Genomic DNA, 20,529 nt, shown 5'->3' on the forward strand with positions numbered 1-20,529 from the left:
CACCACACTTCCTGCCGGTAACTGATGCCCTCAGGGGTCGGTACATTGGTGGTTCTTGGTGTCCGGGGCTAGGCGCTCAGGTATGTACCAGCTCACTCCTGGTGATTACTTAGCAGGGCCTGGTGCCTGTTGCTCGGTCAGGCCTCTTCGGGGGCAAAGGGGGCCCTCGGGCCTACGGCCTCTGGGCCTGCGGCTCGGTTCACTGTGGCACAGCTGGCTGCTGGCAGAACCGGCGGGCACGCCACTGCAGCCCCCTCTGGCTTCTGCTCCATGGCTACCGGGTGACCCCTCATCTGGGTCTCTTCTCAGCTCTTCCCAGGAGGGTGGCACGGATGTCCCTCCGGTTGTCCTCCTTGGGCTCTCGCATTCTGGGGCCTCTGGATGTCTGGAGGCTGGATCTCCTCCATGCCTGCTTCATGCCCTGGGGGACAGGGCTATGGCTCTCTACATCCTCTAGCAGACCATTACATGGGGAAACCTTTTGAATACAAGCACGCTGATCCACACAGGTGTGCACACAGGTGTTTACTGTTCATAGACATAAACTACACCTCTATTGGCTGCTATTTCCAAGCACATTGTGCGCTGTCGGTCCTGCTTGCTACACAACAACATTGAATATTTAGTATTTACTGCTGTTTACACATAGCTAGATTAACGTGATTGTGTTGTGTTTAGTATGTTGCTCTGTGTTTTTTTTTTTTGCTTGTTTTCTCTTCTTTTTCTCTCAGCAGGTGATCCAGGAGATTTTTTTTTCTTCTTTCTCTTTTTAATTGCCCTTTCTCACTGTCCCTCTTCTATTCTGTTTTTCTTTTCCTTCATCTTTCTTTCTCCCTTTCCTATCCCTCAGTCATGTCTGTCCCGTCTGTAACAACTGAAAATAAAATAAAATAAATAATAACAACAAAGGTTGATCAAATGGACCAATATGGCAAGGCCATGATGATCCATTTGGCAAAGTAAATCCATTGGGTATCTTTGTTGGTCTTCAGACAACAGTTCTGACGGGTAAAGAACAAAATGGGACAGGCAAAATAAAAAAATAATAATAATAAAAAATAATAATAATAACTTTTATATATATTCTTAAAGCAAAATATTATATAGTAAAGCTTTCGGTTTAGTCAATTTACTTCCCTGCGCTCACCTACTGTCACGAACTCTGAGTAGTGACCGAAAGAATGAGATCGCAGATACAAGTGAGCTTTCTCCAAAGGGTGTCTCTTCCTTTGAGATGGGGTGAGGGGTTCAGCCATTCAGGAAAGGCTCAGAGCAGCTCCACTACTCAACCACATTGAAAGGAGACAGCTGAGGTGGTTCGGCCATCTAACGGGATGGCTCTTGAGTCCCTCCTGGGTGAAGGTGTTCTGGGCATATACCACCAGGAAGAGGCCCCAGGGTAGATCCAGGACACACTGGAGAAATCTCTCAGTGGGCCTGGTGTTCAAGTGGGTGAACTGGTGGAGGAGGTGGTTGGTGAGAGGGAGGCATGGGCTTCTCTGCCTATGCAGAGAAGCAGAAAAAAGACTGCACAGAAGAAGAGAATGGATGAACATTAATATCATTAAAACAAAACAAAAGATATGCCCCCTTTCTTCTGTAGCTTGTTGGTGGTCGTTGTTGTTATTTGTGATTTCACTATGCATGTATCTCTCTTTTCTGTTTTTTTTCCTTTCACCCTGCAATAGATGTCTGTCCATCCATGAGCCTGTTTCTGCTGTGAGTTCTTTATCCCCACTGTCTCCGAGTGCTTACTAATAGAGATCATCAGATTACTGGGACTGTCTTTCTGTAGTGTATTTACTTTGCAATATATAGACTGTTGTGTTGAACTGGTGTCACATAAATCAAACTAATGCATTGTAGTTTTTAGCAGAAGGAAGTGATGCATCAGTTAAGAGGTATTTTCAGTCCCATTTGGTGATCTGCTGAGTATTAATGACAGCAGGGTGATATTTGTTGGAGTTAAAATAAAACTTGAATCTGTCTTAAATGAAGATTTTAATTTGTTGGCCCTTTGTATTTTTAGAATGCGCCTCAGACCCAAGTTTAATTGAGTTCCTTGAATCATCCTGGCTTCCAAACTTTAAATGTGAGTGGCTGAAGAGCCCTCGCAGCATACAAAGCCTTCCACTCCAGCCCTCTTTGTCCTCGATTCCACAGACGCAAACACTGACACATACACCAATGCATCTTTGCACAGTACATGAGGATCACCCAGATCTCACACAGTGATCACACTCTGAATCCAAAAGGAAAGTGACACAATAGGGACACAAAAGCATCTCATCTTCATCTAAGGGGAACTGCTTCTTATCGCTTAAGGTGAGGCTCAACACTTGCTCTGCTTGGAGGATATGTGGGTAGCTTTTCCCTTCTCAAGTGGACCAGTCACCCACTTTATATGAAGATTAGACTCGCTGCTCACTTCACAAGACTGGATGTGACAGGAGGAAAACAAACAGAGACACTAAGTTAACAACCCTGTTATACTGTAGTCTCTTGGATTTTTTGGATTTTCACTGTGTTGAAACCTTTTTATCCATTCTAAAGTAAAATATCTCAAAGGTCTTTGAATTTCAGAGAATTTATAGAAAATAGATTAGTTAAAATCTGAAGCATAAGGGACAAAAGCTTGATTAGTCAAAGCCTGACTGAAAGCACTGAGCATTTCACATAGTTTTAGGATTATAATACACACACACAAACACACATGTTGGGTATTCATATCTTATGGGGACCTCTAATTGAAGTAATCCTTTCCCTTGCCCCTAACCATGAAAAATGAATGCCTAACCCTTACCCTAAACCTAACCAAAACCTACACGAAAATCAAAGTTTGAGTCTCAAAATTGCCTTCAAACTTGTGGGGACCAGGATTTTGGTCCCCATAAGGGCTGTTGGTCCTTATGTATAGTAAATTTTAAATGTCTGGTCCCCACAAAGATATAAATACACACTCAACTACACACAGACATACAAACACACACACACACAAACTCCTTTCTGATGTGAATTTTGAGGCTATTTGTATTTATTTAATTCAACATAATAAAACTTAAGATCTAATTAGGGCAAAGGTATTGTTACATTTTTATGTTTCATTGTATTTGACTATTTTTTGTCATACCATATAATAATAAAATATTGTTCTACGTGCCTTTGTATGGTCTTTACTGTACCCATAGTGTATCAATTTAAAAAGCTGTTTTCTGTCAATGAAAAAAATAAACAGAATAACGTTATTAATAACTTTGTGCTGTGCTTCAATTGGCATACTGCTGTACAAAGTAACCAGGTGGTGAATTTCTTTGCACTTCTCTCTGTCAGTGCTGATAATGCCAATGTTAGTTAGCTAATAGTAGCAGATTTTCTTTCAGGCGAGGAAAATTGTTGTCTTCACTGTCGAAGAATTTAGTATTATGCAGATTTTCTGTGCTGAAGAAGTGAACCTTGCTTTGAGACACAAATGTTCAACTTAGAAATTAGCAGCCAATTAATAGTAAAATTTCACATTTTCTTAAAACAACAGTATGTGCTCTGGTTCCACAGCCAGCGGCTTATAAACAAGCACAACTACAGACGAGAAGAGGCAAACAGAAATACAGTGTTTTTATATGTGTGTGTGTGTGTGTGTGTGTGTGTGTGTGTGTGTGTGTGTGTGTGTGTGTGTGTGGATGACTTTGATTTAGTCAAAATCAAGGTGTGTCTTAGAAATGAGCCTCACAGTGCTGACTTCAGTGGCTTCTATCCGTGTGAATTTACTTTCTTTGCTGTGTGTGTGTGTGTTTTCTCAGAGATTCATTGCAGCGGATCTCAACAGAACCCACTCTCTTTTACAATGACTTAAATGTCCCAGATCTGTCTTTGACTCAGCGTCATCTCCAAGTATGTTTGTAAGTGTGTTGTCTGTGCACGTTTTCCCATGCACACACACACACACGCACACACAAACACACACATGCACACGTGCTTCCACTGCTTCACATAATCCTGCTAAGAAATTAACATTTCATGGACGACACTGAGGTTTGTCAACTGGATCTCATCAAAATTTCATCCCTAATTATGGAAGCAGAGCCGTAGGGTGATCCCCCACATGCCCACCCCCTCTTCCCGCAAGGTGAACTACCAGGCTGAACCGATCCGAGCAAGCTGCTGGTGAACGTGCGAGAGAGGGAGGAAAATAATTGTTGATGATATCTGGGAATCATTTCAAGCATTCCGAGAAAGACAAATAAACATTATTAATGATTGGAAGATACAGTGTTTCCCACCAGAGCCTGAAAATTCATGAGCAAGGCTTTTTAGTATAAACCTGAGGGTGAAGAGTGTAGCATCTGACTGAGGCTTAATAAGATGAAGTTTTAAAAAAAATTCTCAGAATTATGATGTTTACTAAGAATTCACTCTTAAAGTCAGGACCAAATCCTGGCATAGGTAAGTGATTCACCAAGTATCTTAGCCCTTAAAAGAGCTCCTAAGGTGATAAAGTGTTCAGAGTGGGGAAGATGACATTTAGAGGATTAAGAGTTTTTTGAGCAGGGAAAAAATGGCAGAAAGACAAAGTTTAGAGGAACTGGAATACGGCAAAAAGGTGAAGGAAGCCGAATATATGAAATTCATATAATCTGGTTCATCTTTTGAAAGGTGCTTCTGTGATAACAAAAAATTGCAGATTTTCATGGAAATGCATCACTGTCTCTTACATTTTGATTAGAGTGAAGATTTAGGGGTTGGCTCCCTGGGGTTTTCTGGTTTTTGGGAATTTGGGAATTATTGCTCCAAAGTGTACCCTGCATTACTCTCCTTTTTATTTACAGTGTTTCTGTGATTTACTTAATCAGTGTTGAAAATATTAGTTAAGACCACAAACCCAACAGTAATGTGTTCACTGAAGTCATAAATGAAGCAAAACTTTCTCTTTGGCTGCAAAATAATTCAAATTGTATAGAAGTCTAAGGAGTCGCCCTCTGCTGGACATTGGACATAAAGCAGGGTTTATTTGATTTTAACATTGTCTTTGGTTTTTTATTGCATGGCTAGATCTATATTTTATTGCACAGTTTACGCATGAAATTTATGCAAAAATAACTGCCAGTAGCTGTCGAGTTGCAGTCAAATGGTGCAAACATCTTTCCGGATACTTCACAAGTTGGACTTCAGTTGTCGTACAGCACAAGTGTACCAATAAATGTAGCTCAACAGAGACACACTGACTATTTGTTCACTTTGAAATCACTACCATTTCAATAAGTAATCCATTCTTAGGTCTCATCCCAGCGAGACCTGCATTTGCACACCCCCCCTCCCGTGTTGACTGTGGATATGTCCTTGAGTTCTGCTTAAGCAGGACTTTGTATGCAGCTTCTGAAAACTTTTTGAATGGCTGTTGGTACAAAATGTCTTTCATCCTAATGTAGGCTGAACTAATAGAAAAATACAGAATATTTCAGACAAAAATTACCTCTGTATAGGAAGGTTGTCAAAAATGCTTGCATTTTATTTCAACATTTAAGTGAAGTGGAAGTGGAAAATATCACAGTGAGCTGCGGGAAGCAAAACAAAATTAGAGTAGAGCAGCTCCCAAATGGCCTACACATATCAGATTGTATTGCTGATTGTAAATGCAAACTCTGAATCAAGGGAAAAGAAACACAAGGAGAATGTTACCAAATGTCGAGCGTAAATTGGAATATGAGAGAAATAAAAATAAGGTCACAGCAGAAACAGTTGGAGTAATGTCTGCCTTCACATTCAGAATAGTGCCGCTAATATAGTAAAGGCAGTCAGTCTAATGACATTGAGCCACTGTGCTAAACCCCGGTGAAAATCGCCTCACTGGAAACCACCACACCTCTGACTCCTCTACCACATGTCCATAAAGACAGGCTGCCTTGATTTCTCCAAATGACTTCTAAAATGCTGCAGCAACAGAAGCCGGGATTGCACGTTCATCACAGAAAAGCCTTCCAGCCAGCAGCCCACCAATGAGAGGACTCTGGGGAACAAACCGGTAACCATTTGATTAGAGACCTCACTGAAGAGGAATGTTCTCCTCCAAGGAGCTCAGGGCTTTGATTGCACCACAGCAGCGAGAACATGGGTGCAATCAAGGGAGGATTTGGACTCGTGTTCCTGTCATCACCCTCGCTCTCTCACACACACACAGCACAAACTGGGCATGGCCTGCCAGCTGTGGGTAACTCATTCTATTACATGTGTGAAAGCGATAAATGTCTTTGTGGTTTGGGAGTGACAGCCAGATAAGCTAGCACGGTGTGCTCGTATTTACATTCTTAGTTTTTTGATTTATTTAATGACCTTTTGATTCAAACTGAAGTGGTTAAAGCCAACCGGTGTGCTACGTTTTGCTAAATGCTACTGTCACTGCTACTATGCTAACAATGCTAATGCCAACATGCTGGTGTTAAGCAAGATTTTTTTTGTTTGTTAAGCATAAAAAAGGCACCAAACTCAAAAGATCAACGGATGAGCCAGTGTTATGTCTACACATAGCAGACAATTTAGCAAAGGACCAATTTCTTACTTGCAGCCTGTCGCAAAAACACACTATTTGTTTCCATTGCTTTACTCGCATCTACAAACAAAAAAAACCCCCAAACCCTCCAAAAAGACACTTAACTGAAAAACTGGCATATCTGGGCTTGGTGTACAATGTTTCCTTAAAAAAATGAGGAAGCTGGACAAGTAGGCTTAAAAACCTATCTACAGCATACATTTGAACAGTAGCTGAAAGTCACATTCTTAAAAAAAGCTAGAAAAACATTCAGCAAAGATCTGACACAGGACTTGAGAGCCAGTGATGTTGCCTTGTCAAAACTGATGGAATTACAAACATGAAAAGCACTGTAAGATTTTGATATACCAAGAAATATGATCTGGAAAGTATCTGGGTGGAAATATTTCACCATGACAATGATCCCAAACACACTGACAATGCAATAAAAGCATACCTGAATAGTAGAAACACAATGGAACAATAGTGATCATGGATTGGCCTCCCCAAAGCCCAGGCCTCAACAGTACTGATAGAGAGGGAAACAAAAGGCAAAACATCCAAAGAAGAGCTTTGAATGTCCTTCGAGAAGCCTGGAGAACTACTCCTGAAGAGAGTTCAGCCTGTATGATTCTAACAAGATTAAAAGTCAATATTTAGTTTGACTGCCATTATTGTTTAAACAAACTCTTTTTGCCTTTTATGTTGTGTTTCCATGCATGTTTGCCCACATTTCTCTGCAGCTATTTCCCATGCTCTTAACAAAATATAGAGAAATGACGGGTGGCTTAATAATTTTGCACAGCACTGTACGTCTTTGTAAATTTGGCTTATGTAGAGCCAACATAAGAACATGGTCCTATTTGCATTTTGAATTAAACTGCATTTAAGTGAATTAGCTTTGCAGATAATTTGCCAGAAACCCAAGAAGTGGACACATTTTATTTCCTCTCCATTTACTGTTAATTTATTGATAGAAACACAAATAACCATTAGTCATGTAAATGATGTAAATACTGAAAAATTCAGATGCCCCTGTAGTTTTTATCTCCCACTAGATAAATAAAGTTCTCAACACTTAAAAAGGACTTTATCCCTAATTCTTGCAGAGATCTCAGCAAACCCAAATCCACCAAATCTGTCCCAGCGTAACTGAAGAAACCTAATTTTAAAATGATTGAGAGAGAGGGGAAGGGGATGTCATCTCCCCACCCTCACAGCAGCACTACTAGTTTCAGCACCATGGACAGCTCAGGCACAGAGCCATTCCCTGGACAGCATCACCAAAGTTTCTCCTCCAACCAAAAAAGCCTCCAACTCCTCTCCACCACTTCTGATCCTTACCTCCGATGTCTGGGCGTAGAGTCTTGTCGTACTCCTTGAGCAAATTGTTCAGAATGAGCGTTGCGTCCTCCTGGTGCGACCTGGGCACCAGCATTTGATTGACAGTGGTGTCCTGATGATCCTCATCGTCGTCGCCATATTCCCGTAAATCAGAGCTGTTTGTGTGTGTGAGAAAGAGAAGGGGTGGAGGAGGGGGCGAGGAGAAAAGGAGAGGAGGGGAACGAGAGGTCTTAATCATGTTTAAAACAGAAACACATTGTCATGAAAACTTTGACGCAGAGAAAAAAGAGGAAAAAAAAGAACATGTTTGATTCATGGTGACTTGGAGCCTGCTGTAAATGACAGTGAGACCCCCAGACTGTGGATTTGGGCGCAGCAGTAAAGGGTGCTGTCATTTATCCCCCCCCCCCCCCCCCCCCCCCCCTTTTCTTTCTGTTGGAGTGCGTGTGTGTGAGGGAACCCCTTAGGAAAAAAAGAAAAGAAAAAAGAACCATGCATTACCACACAGGCTCTTTCACACATGTATGGGATTTCATTCACAGCAGTCGAACTTTTGAAGCTTTAACGCTGCTCTCAGCTGTTGATCGTAGAGAGGGAGAGAGAGAGAGAAAAGGTGCAAATGACACTCACCGAGCACCTCCAGCGAACAAAAGTGTGAGGAGGGTGACCACAAACTTGATTGTCATTTTCCCACGCGCGGATCACCTCTGATCGCAGGAACCGGTGGACTGCTGCTGCTGCTGCCGCTGCTGCTGCTGCGTTGCTGCCGCGATCAAGTGCCAGCGCAGTGAAAAGGTGTGGAACCATCAATCCCAGCTCTCAACTTCCTCATCCGCCCACGCACTTTTTTCTCCTGCGCGTCATGTGCACCGAACAGCCACCACCTCCAACACCACCACCAACAACAACAGCACCAGCACTACCACAGCAGCGGATCGCGAGCTCTCTCCCGCCCCCGACCTCCCTCCACCACACTTCCTCCTGGTCCTCTTCGCTCCTTCGTGGGGAGGGTTTCCTCCGGGAAAGGCACCCGACGATAAATCAGTGAGATCCAGCCCAACACAAGCGGTGGTAGCCGAAACAAGAGGAGGATGGTGTGTGCGTGTGTGTGTGGGAGGGGAAGGGAGGCGGGGGTAAGGGGCGGATGGGGTGTGTGTGTGTGTGTGGGGGGGGGGGGGGGGGGGGGGGGGGGGTGCTGGGAGTCTAGTTGACGGGATCCAGCGACGGTGCCTCCCTCCACCTTCTCCCTGTGTGGGCACCAGAGTGGCAGGGTGGCGCTTTCTGCTGCTGGTGGAGGTGGTGAACCTTAGGAGATGAGCATCTTGCGTGACTCATACACTACCTGGATCACAACTGCACACGGAAACACCCCCCTCTTTTGTTGCTCTGACTCTGGCATGATGATGATGATGATGGTGATTATTATTATCATTATTACCATCAGATGTTTTTATTATCATTATTATCAATATTATCTTGTTTTAGTTCATTAGTCTTAAAAGAAGAACCGGAACTTCTCAAAACTCAGTTACTTCCTTTCATTCAAAGAAAAAGTCTCAGAAATAAGCATCAATTCATAAGTAAACAGCATAATATGTAGTTTGACTCAGTGCGAACTGATATCTGCAGTTTGCCTGATGATGATGATCGCCCTTGGAAGTCATGTTCAGACTTTACACGTCCGTTTACGTGCCACAGAGTCACCGCGAGCTCTCCTCCTCACAGTATTTTTTTCTGAATAGGCCCACAGCTCAGCAGGGCAGCCCTGCGTTCAGCTTACAAACCTGCCAGACTTTTTTCCTTTCTGAACTAGTGAGTGCCACTCGAGAGGCTTCGCTGCCCCCTGGCGGCGAGAAAGAGAAAGTCTTTCCCGCAGTGTTGCAGCCGAAAAGAAATAACCTGCTGACCAAGCGTGGACCAGCAGGAGTGATTCATTAATAATTCTCATGAAATGAATTAAGAAGCATGTACATGTAGTTATTTTTGCCTATCCACACTAGTGACAGTATTAGGAGACCTGCAGGAATAATTGATTGATAATGATGACATAATTAATTGAAAATCGTGTTGCCATAGTTATTTTACCAACTCACAGAAGTAACAGTGTTGTCAGCAAAACACACTTTAAGAATAAAAAAAATAAATGTGCAAGTTCTGTCCTCTTTGTTACTTTGTGTGATAACACTGTTTGCCCAATCTTAATTTGAAAAGTGAATGGACTGACATGGTTTCTCCTTTTATGAGTGATGAAATTACATGATGTTCTTGTCATAGCTTTGCAATCGTTTAGATATTCAGAAGAATTAGCAGCTTGTGATTATCTTTGTGGATAAAAGTATGATGTGTACAGTGAAAGTCCTAGGTTTTGTTCATCAAATATTAAATTGATTCAGTGTAAATGACCATTTATAAGGAACTGAATCATTCCTTAAGTAGTAAAGTGTGTGGTGAGTGCATTTTGTCAGTAGGCTCACTCCTCTACGTTCTAGCAGGCTCACAAAACAGTTATCCATTATAATCAGTGATGAGCAGATTTGTCGACATCTATGTGTGACAAAGGTCATGTAATGTGTTTGCTAATATTGCAAGGCATGCTTTCAAATGTAACTTTGCAATGTGTGATGTATATTTGAAAAGTGTGCATTTTATCCCAAACCAGGACCTTTTTGTTTGTACACATACCAAAAGGACTTTTAGTTCCAACACTCAAAATATTTTATGCCCAATATGCTGACTTATTTAACTACATGTACATGTATATTTTCGATGTAATTTTGAAATATCAGAAGAATATAAAATTCAGTGGAATCTGGTCAAATGAAATGTACTTGATCAGTTTATACAGAGCACAATCTTTTTTCTGGTGTAAACATAAAAAGGTTGTTTTTTTAAATGATGTAAGTTTTGTCCAAAAGGCAAATTTGCTTGACAGTTCCTCGTTATTACTTAAATTTAGACGGGCAAAACAGTCTCCACCTTGTAGGTGGATGACACCACCTGTTGTTGATATGTGCAGGACTGATAACAAGTGATAAAAGCTATTGCCTAGGCTGATAACTGTCTGTTGCAAAAGACCGACTGATCATTAGGAAAACCATTTCCCAAAGATTTTATCTCAGATGAAATATGTCATCATTACACACAGCAATCCATTTGGCTTACTGTGTGTAAGGCTGTATGGGAAAACAATGACGTGCGCCCTAATAAATGAAGGTTATTCAGTGCATGAAACTGAAAAGCTGAGGGGTTAACATAAAGGTGTGTACTGCTCCGCTAATAGAGCAGTACAAGCTGACTTTTGCTTAGCAGGTCCCATTTAATTAAGCTATAAAGAGTTTATTTGTCAAACTAAAACCTCTGACAGCTTCATTAACTGGGAAAATATAAACACATGTCATCATCTACCATATCATTATGAAAACAATACCACAGCATATCATATGCCACTGAAACACAGTGACAATGGGCCTCTGTATGCCCTCTTAGATACTAGGCAGATCAAACTAAAAAAAAATGGAAAAGAAAAAGTTTTCTGATGAATTTCACATTATATCAAATTAAAGCAAATTTGCATTACTTGTAAAAATAATGTTTCTAAGTGACCCAAATTGCATTAAGTAGTTCATCAAAGCATTTAATATCAATAGACAATCAAACATGATTCAGACATACCAGTGTCAGATTTCCTTTTATATGTGCAGCTTTAATCAGGATTCAACAAAGCAACATTTGAGCTACAGTAGTGTTTGCAATGTACTATATAGCATCTTTGCTAATCCTTTTTATTTGATCATTATCAGTATAATACACAAAACAAATACAGTACATAAAACAAAGAATGAGTGACACAAATACGTTTTTAAGCCCAGCTACAATGGCTTTGCTGCATTTTTGCAAAATTAAGCAAAAGTCTGTTTGATGGGTTCTTCGTAAATATTCTTGTAAAAAGTTCTTGAAAAAAAAAAACATGAGCAACTTTATGCATTTTATTGGTCACCTTTAGCCTTACTTGAACAGGCAACTGTTGCTATCGTAGCTCCGCAAGTGTCCTTTAAACCAGCTGCTGGATGTGCAATAAATTCCCCAGCCAAGAGTTCAAAGCGTCAGTCAGCTTCACTGCCCATGAGCTAGCTTGGGATAAAGGGCATATAATCAACCCTAAGTTTGTTCCTAACATGCATCAGCCACAGCTGTCCAGACAACACACTGAGAAAAACAAGTGTTTGTCATGAGGGCTGGGCCAGTCAGGGCTTAAATTGGACAGAAGCCCTTTGCTGTAAGGGGCTTCCCTGAATGGGTGAAAGCAACTTAAGCAGAACTAAATCCCTTATTCTAACAGATGTATGGCAGATGAGTCTGTCACAGTGGCTGAAGGAAGGCGGGTGGGGTTGTTTCTTGGCCAGAAAGAGAGATAGTTAAATGGATGGGTGCATTGGTTTACGCCAAGAAAGATGTGCACAGACATGAGGAAGTCTACCAGGTTTCAGCACTATGGGGATCCTCTGACCTGACAGCTCACGTGAATGAGCTGATATACGTGAGTTACTTGTCTTCTTTCAGCCCCTAGCATATTAACATAATATTAGCTTTGCCGAATTTTTGGAAATGACAGAATTACAATGTAGGTAGTATTAAATATATGATGTCCTATAGTTAATATGATTGAGTTTTCTACAGCAGAAAAAATAAAATCCTATATTTGTCTGTTTGCCAAATATTGTCAACGTTCTATATGTAGCTAATATGTAGCTATCAAGTACAGTATGCTAACACCGACAGAGCTAAAAGGTTGATGCTAATAAGTGTAATATTAATAGGCAGATAAATCATGTTAGTTGTATTAATTTAGCTGGCTAGCATTAAAAACCTATTATGATATTAGCATTGTTTTATTCAGATGATTAATAATATGGTATAATATGCTTATACATAGATTTATTAATTCATTCTTCAATTCATTAATTTTTTAGAAGGTCACTGTTTGCTATTTGCCTATCACTGTTTTACATGCAGTAAAATGCTAATGCCAGCATGCTACTAATAGTAGAAATTGATAAAAAGATGACAAATATTATCAAACATAACACATAAATGCTGAGTATAACAAAGGCCACTTTACATATATGTTATTTTAGCTTGTTATCAGTCAGAAATATTTATTAAATTACTGAGAACATCAGAGGATTTATAATGTATTGAATTTAAGTGTTCATCCATCTGTCTGCCTACTATTATTCTACATGCAGCTAAATGCTAATATCCACATGCTAACAACGATGATGCCAATATGCTGGCATTTAGCAGCGGGTACAGATATTTATAATCTGGTATAACATCATGTAAGCTGTATTTGTTTAGCCTGTTAACAGTCAAAATAATTTCTTTTTGAAAATTTTTGAACTTTCATGTTATTTTTAGTTTATAGACTGGAGGATTATTTTTATTTTTTCCATATATTACCCACCAGCCACAGTAATTTTGATCTGATGACAGCACTAGAAAAAGTCAGAGGATCACCAAAGTTATTGTAAATTTTCCATGAATATTACCATATTAGCCAAATTTATGGACAAGCTAATAGTTGTAGAGATACACTATTTGCACAAACGTACTGGGCTACCTACAGGAGCTGCGCTGCATGGAAACCTATTGCACGAAGCTCCTGCTATACAGTTTTTTGTGCTGATGGTAATGTTGGAGAAGGTTCGGAACTCTGCACTTCAGCAGAGTGTTGATTACACTTATGCACTATATGCCCCAGCTCTTGGCAACCTCACTCTCTAACTTTACGTGGCCTTCCAGTTGGTGTCTCAGTTGCTGTGGTCCCTAAAAACTTCCACTTTTGCAAAAATGCCACTTACAGCTTACTGAGGAATTTCTGAAAGGTACAAAAAATTAGATGAAGGGACTTGCTGCAATGTCTCATTCTATTACAGTAGCACTCTTAAATTAGTGATCTCTTTAGAAAGACCCATTCTTTCCCAAATAAAAGCACAAAAGAGTACAGGCCTAGATTCTTTAGATTTTACACAGCTGAAGCAATGGGACTGAAAATACAAGCATTCAAAGAATAACAGGTGAGACCCAGTACCTTTGTCCATACAGTGAACTTCTGTCAGACTGAAGCTGCTGTCCACAGAAAAAATAATGAAGGCTATATGTGTTTGTCAGGGACATTATCAGTGACTTTTTACAGTAATAGTTCCTTTGGTTATATGTTAGAAAACAAGGCTTAAATAAAGCTCAATAAAAACAACTGTTTAGTTTAAAAAACACACTTGTTGAAGAACTCAACTACTGCAGACCTAATCAGAAATACACAGACAGAAAGTGTGTACTGTTACTTGATAATGTGTCAGATACAAACAGGAAGTCGAGGAACAGACAGATTACAGATTGGTGGGGGGGAGATGTCTCGTCTGTATCCTGTACTTGGCTGCCATTGCACTGAAACTGAAACATTGTCTGATCTGACAGAAAGCTGGATCTTAGATTTCCATAAATGACAGCTTCAACATCAGTTAAACAGCACGAAAATACCACAGCATATCCTGGCACACAAAGTCAAAATAAAATCACTTAAGTCCACCTTAAGTACACAATGCAAAGCAGATAGCAGCTTATGTCACCCTTATTTACATGGTTTCTTACCAAGCCAGTGTATAAATATCTGCTTAGCGGCCTAAAGTTTTTGAGGACAATGTTCCCAGCAGCAGGTGAGAGAGGTTGGTGTTCAAAATCCATATGATAGATATGAAGAACTGATATTTCTGTTGGGAGCATGGGGTCCTCTTATTCCTGAGTTTGTCTCACCACAAACCAACACATGCTGTGCAACAGGTAGGCTTGAGCTGTAATGACAAAATGTGTGCTCGTCACTTTAATTAAGTCACTGTAGATATAAAATACAAATCAGTCCAAAGATCACGTTTGATCAGCTCTTCTACAAGCCACAAGAACGAAACAAACTCACACATGTACACAGAAGAAAAAAGATATTGAAGACAATAACATCATTAACATCAACATTGGGCTTTTTTTTTCTACTAAGGGCTTCAGAACACAAATGTGACAATCTGTCTTTTTGTTTACGTTGAAAACGAAAAAGGCTATTTACATGATTCTCTCATGACACTCGGCCTTATTTCCCCAAATTCTTTGCAGCTTAAAGGCCTCGTCGAACCAAGCTTTCAAAACAGAGAAACATTCTGAGAAAAAAAACCAATGCAGTCCAGTGACATTGGATTAGCTCGCGGAGGTGAAGTAAATTAATGCAAATCAGGGTGCAATTTTGATAAACTTGAGCCCATCGATTGAACCCAATAGTAAGTAATTCTGAGAGGACAGAGCTCTGCTGTGTTGCTCACTTTTGTGGACCGTTATGAGTCAGTTCATGGTACAATCAATCTTTGGTCACCTGTTAGCTGCTGAGCTGTTGAATTTCTGTCTCCTGTTGCTGATATATGCGTGAGGTTTTCTTTCTAGTATAGCTCTGCTGGAATCCAGAAACATGACACAATAATCATCTTTTTTCCCCCCAGCACTTCACTTTCACAAACACACTGTAGACTGGAGTTAACATTTTCCAACAGCCTCAGAAGATGCTTAAATGACCCAGAATACTTTGACTTTGTGCAAAGCATGAACTGAGCTCTCAAGTGTTGCTATTAAGAGGCATGAGTGAGAAAATTATTGATTCACTTTTTGTATGTGAAAAAGAATAGCTCAGTGGGAGTGGAAGGTTCTGCAGGTAATCTACTAAAAAGGTCAATGATTAGTCTTGCATCAGAAACTGTCGTCTTAAAGGCTGACGCAGCCCAAGACTGCTTTATTACTTTACTACAACCAGCTCTGCCTTATAAACCTAAAATATTTGTTTAACAGCCCATGTGCAGGATGTGTCGCACAACACAAAACATTATTAACTGTCAAATCCCAACCGACTTGCAAACCCAGGACGGTACTGTGACCGTGCAATGTGTTGTTTTGCATAAGGGTCTGCAGGTATTTATTAAAGTCAAAAGAAAGAATCTGACTCACAGCCACCTGCACAATCCTGATATTTAGGAACACCTCCAACACCTTCGTCACAGTTAAAGTGACATTTTGACAAACATTACAGTTTTTCTTAAAATACTTTTGGGACAGAACTTAAAAAGTAGACAAAATGTATGAAGTCGATTTGTGATGTTACAGAGCTCAATGTGTATTTTTTGAGTTTGTTTATTTTTTGAGCTCTCTGCTATTTTCACTATGACCCGCTGCCTATTTGATGAAACACGATGAAAAAACCTACAAACAGCTCTGCACACTGCAAAAAAACTAACCTTGCTACCAGCTATACAGCCATGGCTTGTATACATCTTGTAATTCTCTCCTTGCCCCCGATGCTCTGCGGCATGTTCTGCTTTGTTATATCAAAATACACTAAATATGTGGGGCTTGGCTCAAACTGTTCAGCGTGAGCAGCTGACAGGGCAGATCCAAAGATTTGTCACAGCCATATACCCGAACCAATTACATGCTCATTCTGATAACGTCTCCCCTTGGCATTCCACATAAATTAATGCTCCTTGCGACAACTATCGCATCCAGGTGCAATATAAGGCATGCTCTTTTCGGTGTTAAATGACGGCACAGTGTGGAGCAAATTACCTGTCGCAAGCCTTAGAAAACCACATTCATATGATTACGTTACATACTTTCCTCCCCACATTTGGAAATGGAACACTTACAAATACATAGCAGCTGTGTCAGTGCCTTACAAAATTGTCACAGTACTCATTTAGTAAATTTCACCAGCAGTTTTTTAAAAAACCAAAACAGGGTTATGAACTGTACATGAGTCTGGTTTTCTCTGTGGACACATTAGCAGGGTGCGTGTCTGGACATCTCTGAACGACAGTCCCAAAACTGTCCACATCGCTGTCCTGATTTGTATGTGACTTGCTCTCCATTTGGTATCTCAACTGTGCATATTGGTTTCCCAACTGAGTGACCCAGGCTCAAAATTCTGTTAAATCACATATATCCAATCCTTAATTTGTGCTAACACATCTGCCACAGCCGTCCAGTCACCCTCGTGTAAGTAGGCCAGAAAAAAACCCCACTTTTTTCAAACATTCTTGCTGGCCCTAAATGATGACTTTTTAATTCAAAACTTCTTTTCCTCTCACATTTTACTTTGAGACTCTTACTGCCAGTGCTTTTGGGAAACCAGGCCTGCAGCAACAGTTCTTGAATCTTCAAGTAAAGATGTACAACAAGAGACACAAGCACCCTCTGCGTTAGGCAGAGGAAAAGAATTGGCAAGATATATATTTTTTTTTTTAAAAAGGAGACATAAAACGACATTATTAATGCACTTGCAGCATCAATCTCGAGAGATGCGTCTTTCTCATAGCGCGGAATTAGGTACATTTTAAAATCATGTTTTAAAATTCAAATGCGAGTTAGATTGCAGAGTTTATGAGCCCAGTGCAGTAAGAACATGAAGCATTAAATTACTTTGTTAAATTCTACAGGTAGTAGTGACCAAGTGTGCTCCCATAGTTTAAGCAATGACTGACATATACATGGTCGGTGTTCAAGACAAAGAGGAGTCCATGTTCCCTTTTTGGGGGTGAGAATCATGCAAACTGCAGCAGAACAGATGAGAAAGAAGCAAAGCACCCTCTCTCCTGTTAATGCAGTCTTAAAATGCAGTTTTTTAGGCCATGAAAAATAGGAAAGGGAATCGTGAAGCCTTGCATCCATTCAAAGTGCTTGATCTAAATAGGTGAGTATAGTTTTTGTTCTTTGTTTTCACATTTGTTTAGTCTGGAGGGAGAGATGTAGCAATGGCTGCTTTCATTATGGATCACCCCTCTTCTATTAGGCTCAACCTTCCCTTCTCCCTGACACAAACTGCCCCCCCCCTCCCCCCCACGCCCCTGAAAAAAAGGAACAATAAGAAGAGCGATTACGTTGAGATGACAACTCCTTTCGACAACGGTTCTCTGTTGAGGTACGTGGCCCAGTAGACGAGGTTGAAGGTTCCGAAGAGGACAGGGAACACTATCCGCGACATCTTGTCGATCTTGCTGACACTGTTGTAGGTCTTCTTGGGGTCCATCGTCTTGGTCTCAGCAGAACGCAGGTGTACCGACGTCGTGTTGGAGATGGTGGAGATGGACGTGTCCTTGGTGAGGTTGGGGGTGTAGTTGACACCTGCCGAGCACACGTTGTTGGGCTTCTTGGACAGAACCATCGGGTCTCGTTTCTATGGCAGGACAGAGCACGTTGAGTAGAATGTTAGTTACAAGCCTCATTTTGCTCTACTGTTACAGTTTTTTTTTCTGGCTTGAGAAGAATCTGTGTTTTTCGTTCTGTCTGGAGTGATTAGTGACCTTACTGAGGTGAAATATTTCTGGCAGAACATTCTGGTAAAATGTGGGCTGCTGAGTTATTGAATTTCAATCAGTTAGCAGCATGATTTCCACTGGTGTTCTGTCAGTTTGAGTTTTATTTATGATGACTGCACTGTGCATATATGTTTTAGTGCAGCTGTTAACAGATGCCTGGCGGTTGTCCTAGACATCACTGGGATTACTAAACCAAGCAGAATTTATAGTAATCCATGCTGTGAAGTGACTTTCAATATCCTGATGACTCACAGTGCATTTATGTACTTAACTGTTTTTTTCAACACTTATACTGAAGTTCACTTGCTTCAGTGCCACGTAAATGTAACACTGCTCTAATATCTGTTTGCTAACTGTGTAGCTAAAGGCAGAAAATGATTAGTTTGGCATGAAGGCCTTGACACACCGGATGTGATTTTGCTGGACAAAACTGCGGCATTTATTTTTTTGAACCAAGCTTGCTTTTTCTGATCCAAAAGCAGAAATCTGACCAATCAGATTATGTTTGGCACACCAGTACGGTACATACAATCAGCTCTCTGTAATTATTTCTTTGCCTCCTCAGATGTGGTCTCAACTCTGCCAACAACAGCTCAAACTACTCCGCTGTCATCCCGAGATATGTATGAAAGTGGTCGTCATACAGCTTCAACTCCTGGATCAAACCATGAAATTCTTCCTGGTGTTGCCTGATGAGAATTAGAGGAACCCAGAATCTCAGTTTCTTCCTTTTCTTGTTCAGAAACATCAGGAACAGCTTATCATTGCTTTATAATGATTTAATTTTTTTCACAGTGCATGTGAAATGTGATCTGCCTGTTTATACAATACACAACGAGTTTGGATCCGAAGAACTGGGAATTTCACTTTGGTGTTTTTGCAGTGTGTTCGGTGTGTAATGACCTTAAGACTGTTTAAAACCCTATAGTACCACAGAGTAAGTAGTACTGTTTCTCAGATAAGCCTAGAGGCCTAGAGTAGAGTCACTGAATTTCTTCTGGATTTTTTTTATGGTATGATCTGACAAATAATCAAATAAATAACTGTGCTTCAGTTTTTTTGTCAGTGAAATTGTGTGGGCTCAAATTGTGGTCATAAATATTTTGTACTTGTAAATCAGTTTTGTACTTGTAAATTAGGATTCGTATGTGTAAAAAGAATGTGTGTGTGTGTGTGTGTGTGTGTGTGTGTGTGTGTGTGTGTGTGTGTGTGAAACAGATTTGTATGTGTAAAAAGAATTTGTGTGTGTGTGGACTTAGCCAAAAAATACGTGTGAAACTCTGCACTCAAGTTTTAAGTACAAGTACGATTCGATAGAAGCTAGGTCCCCTAACTTTCAGTAGCTGTTGAAAGGATAAAGTTTTGGTATATCAGTGGTTAGAAATACTTTAGGATTCGTTTAACACAAAGTCGGGGCTGACCCGGGATCATGGCTGTGAGTCACAGTGCGCAGCATAAAGGTACTTTCACATCGGACGCAGCATGTGCTGCTAATGCTAACTGCTAACTAAAAGCCAAGGATCCAGAATTTGTTGCGCTGGCTGCTGAGCTCTGTGGGTTTTTGCAGCAGCTCTACCTGTGCTAGATGCACCTGCTCCTTGTTGTTTCTATCTCTGACTTTATGTCCTCTACAAGAGTTTCTGTTTTTTTTGCTGGTTCTTCAAATATTCAATAAAAAGATGTGTGCTCATTCATAATGAAGAAAGCTTTGTAACTATCCCCACTAGTGAAGACTGTCATTTCCACAATAAGGTTAGATAACCATTTGCACCAGTCAGATAACAAAACATAACACAACAATATTGTTATTTCACATAATCAATCATTTGCAACACTTCCTCTGTTTCTTGTGGAATATGATACAAACCGGATTCCAAAAAAGTTGGGACACTAAACAAATTGTGAATAAAAACTGAATGCAACGATGTGGAGATGGCAAATGTCAATATTTTATTCAGAATAGAACATAAATCACAGAACAAAAGTTGAAACTGAGAAAATTTATCATTTTAAGGTTAAAATATGTTGATTCAAAATGTCATGGTGTCAACAAATCCCAAAAAAGTTGGGACAAGGCCATTTTCACCACTGTGTGGCATCTCCCCTTCTTCTTACAACACTCAACAGATGTCTGGGGACTGAGGAGACCAGTTTCTCATGTTTAGAAATAGGAATGCTCTCCCATTCTTGTCTAATACAGGCCTCTAACTGTTGATTGATTGATTGATTGAATCTTTATTTTGAACATGTTGAAAAAGTATA

The 20,529-nt window shown here is 40.4% G+C and overlaps 2 protein-coding genes across 4 annotated transcripts in view; both read right to left on the reverse strand.

Annotated features, from left to right (window-relative positions):
* The window catches only part of LOC101487169 (gamma-aminobutyric acid receptor subunit gamma-3), a 198,703-nt gene extending 189,707 nt beyond the window's left edge, over positions 1-8,996 (reverse strand). For both annotated transcript variants that reach the window (XM_004552591.3, XM_076880182.1), the window contains exons 1-2: positions 8,495-8,996; positions 7,865-8,019 (exon numbers count right to left, since the gene is read on the reverse strand). In XM_004552591.3, coding sequence (XP_004552648.1) covers positions 7,865-8,019; positions 8,495-8,550 — 211 coding nt within the window. In that variant the 5' untranslated portion in view covers positions 8,551-8,996. The remainder of the gene's footprint in view (positions 1-7,864; positions 8,020-8,494) is intronic.
* Positions 8,997-11,541: 2,545 nt separating this feature from the next.
* LOC101488117 (gamma-aminobutyric acid receptor subunit alpha-5) overlaps positions 11,542-20,529 on the reverse strand; it is a 48,402-nt gene continuing 39,414 nt past the window's right edge. The window contains exons 10-11 of one of the 2 annotated variants that reach the window (XM_076880771.1): positions 17,830-18,125; positions 11,542-14,715 (exon numbers count right to left, since the gene is read on the reverse strand). In XM_076880771.1, the coding sequence (XP_076736886.1) occupies positions 14,598-14,715; positions 17,830-18,125 (414 nt within the window). In that variant the 3' untranslated portion in view covers positions 11,542-14,597. Of the gene's footprint in view, positions 18,126-20,529 lie in introns of both variants that reach the window. The other variant, XM_004552595.4, reaches the window with a different exon arrangement.

This window comes from Maylandia zebra, linkage group LG23, assembly GCF_041146795.1.
Source record: "Maylandia zebra isolate NMK-2024a linkage group LG23, Mzebra_GT3a, whole genome shotgun sequence".
NCBI lineage: Eukaryota > Metazoa > Chordata > Actinopteri > Cichliformes > Cichlidae > Maylandia > Maylandia zebra.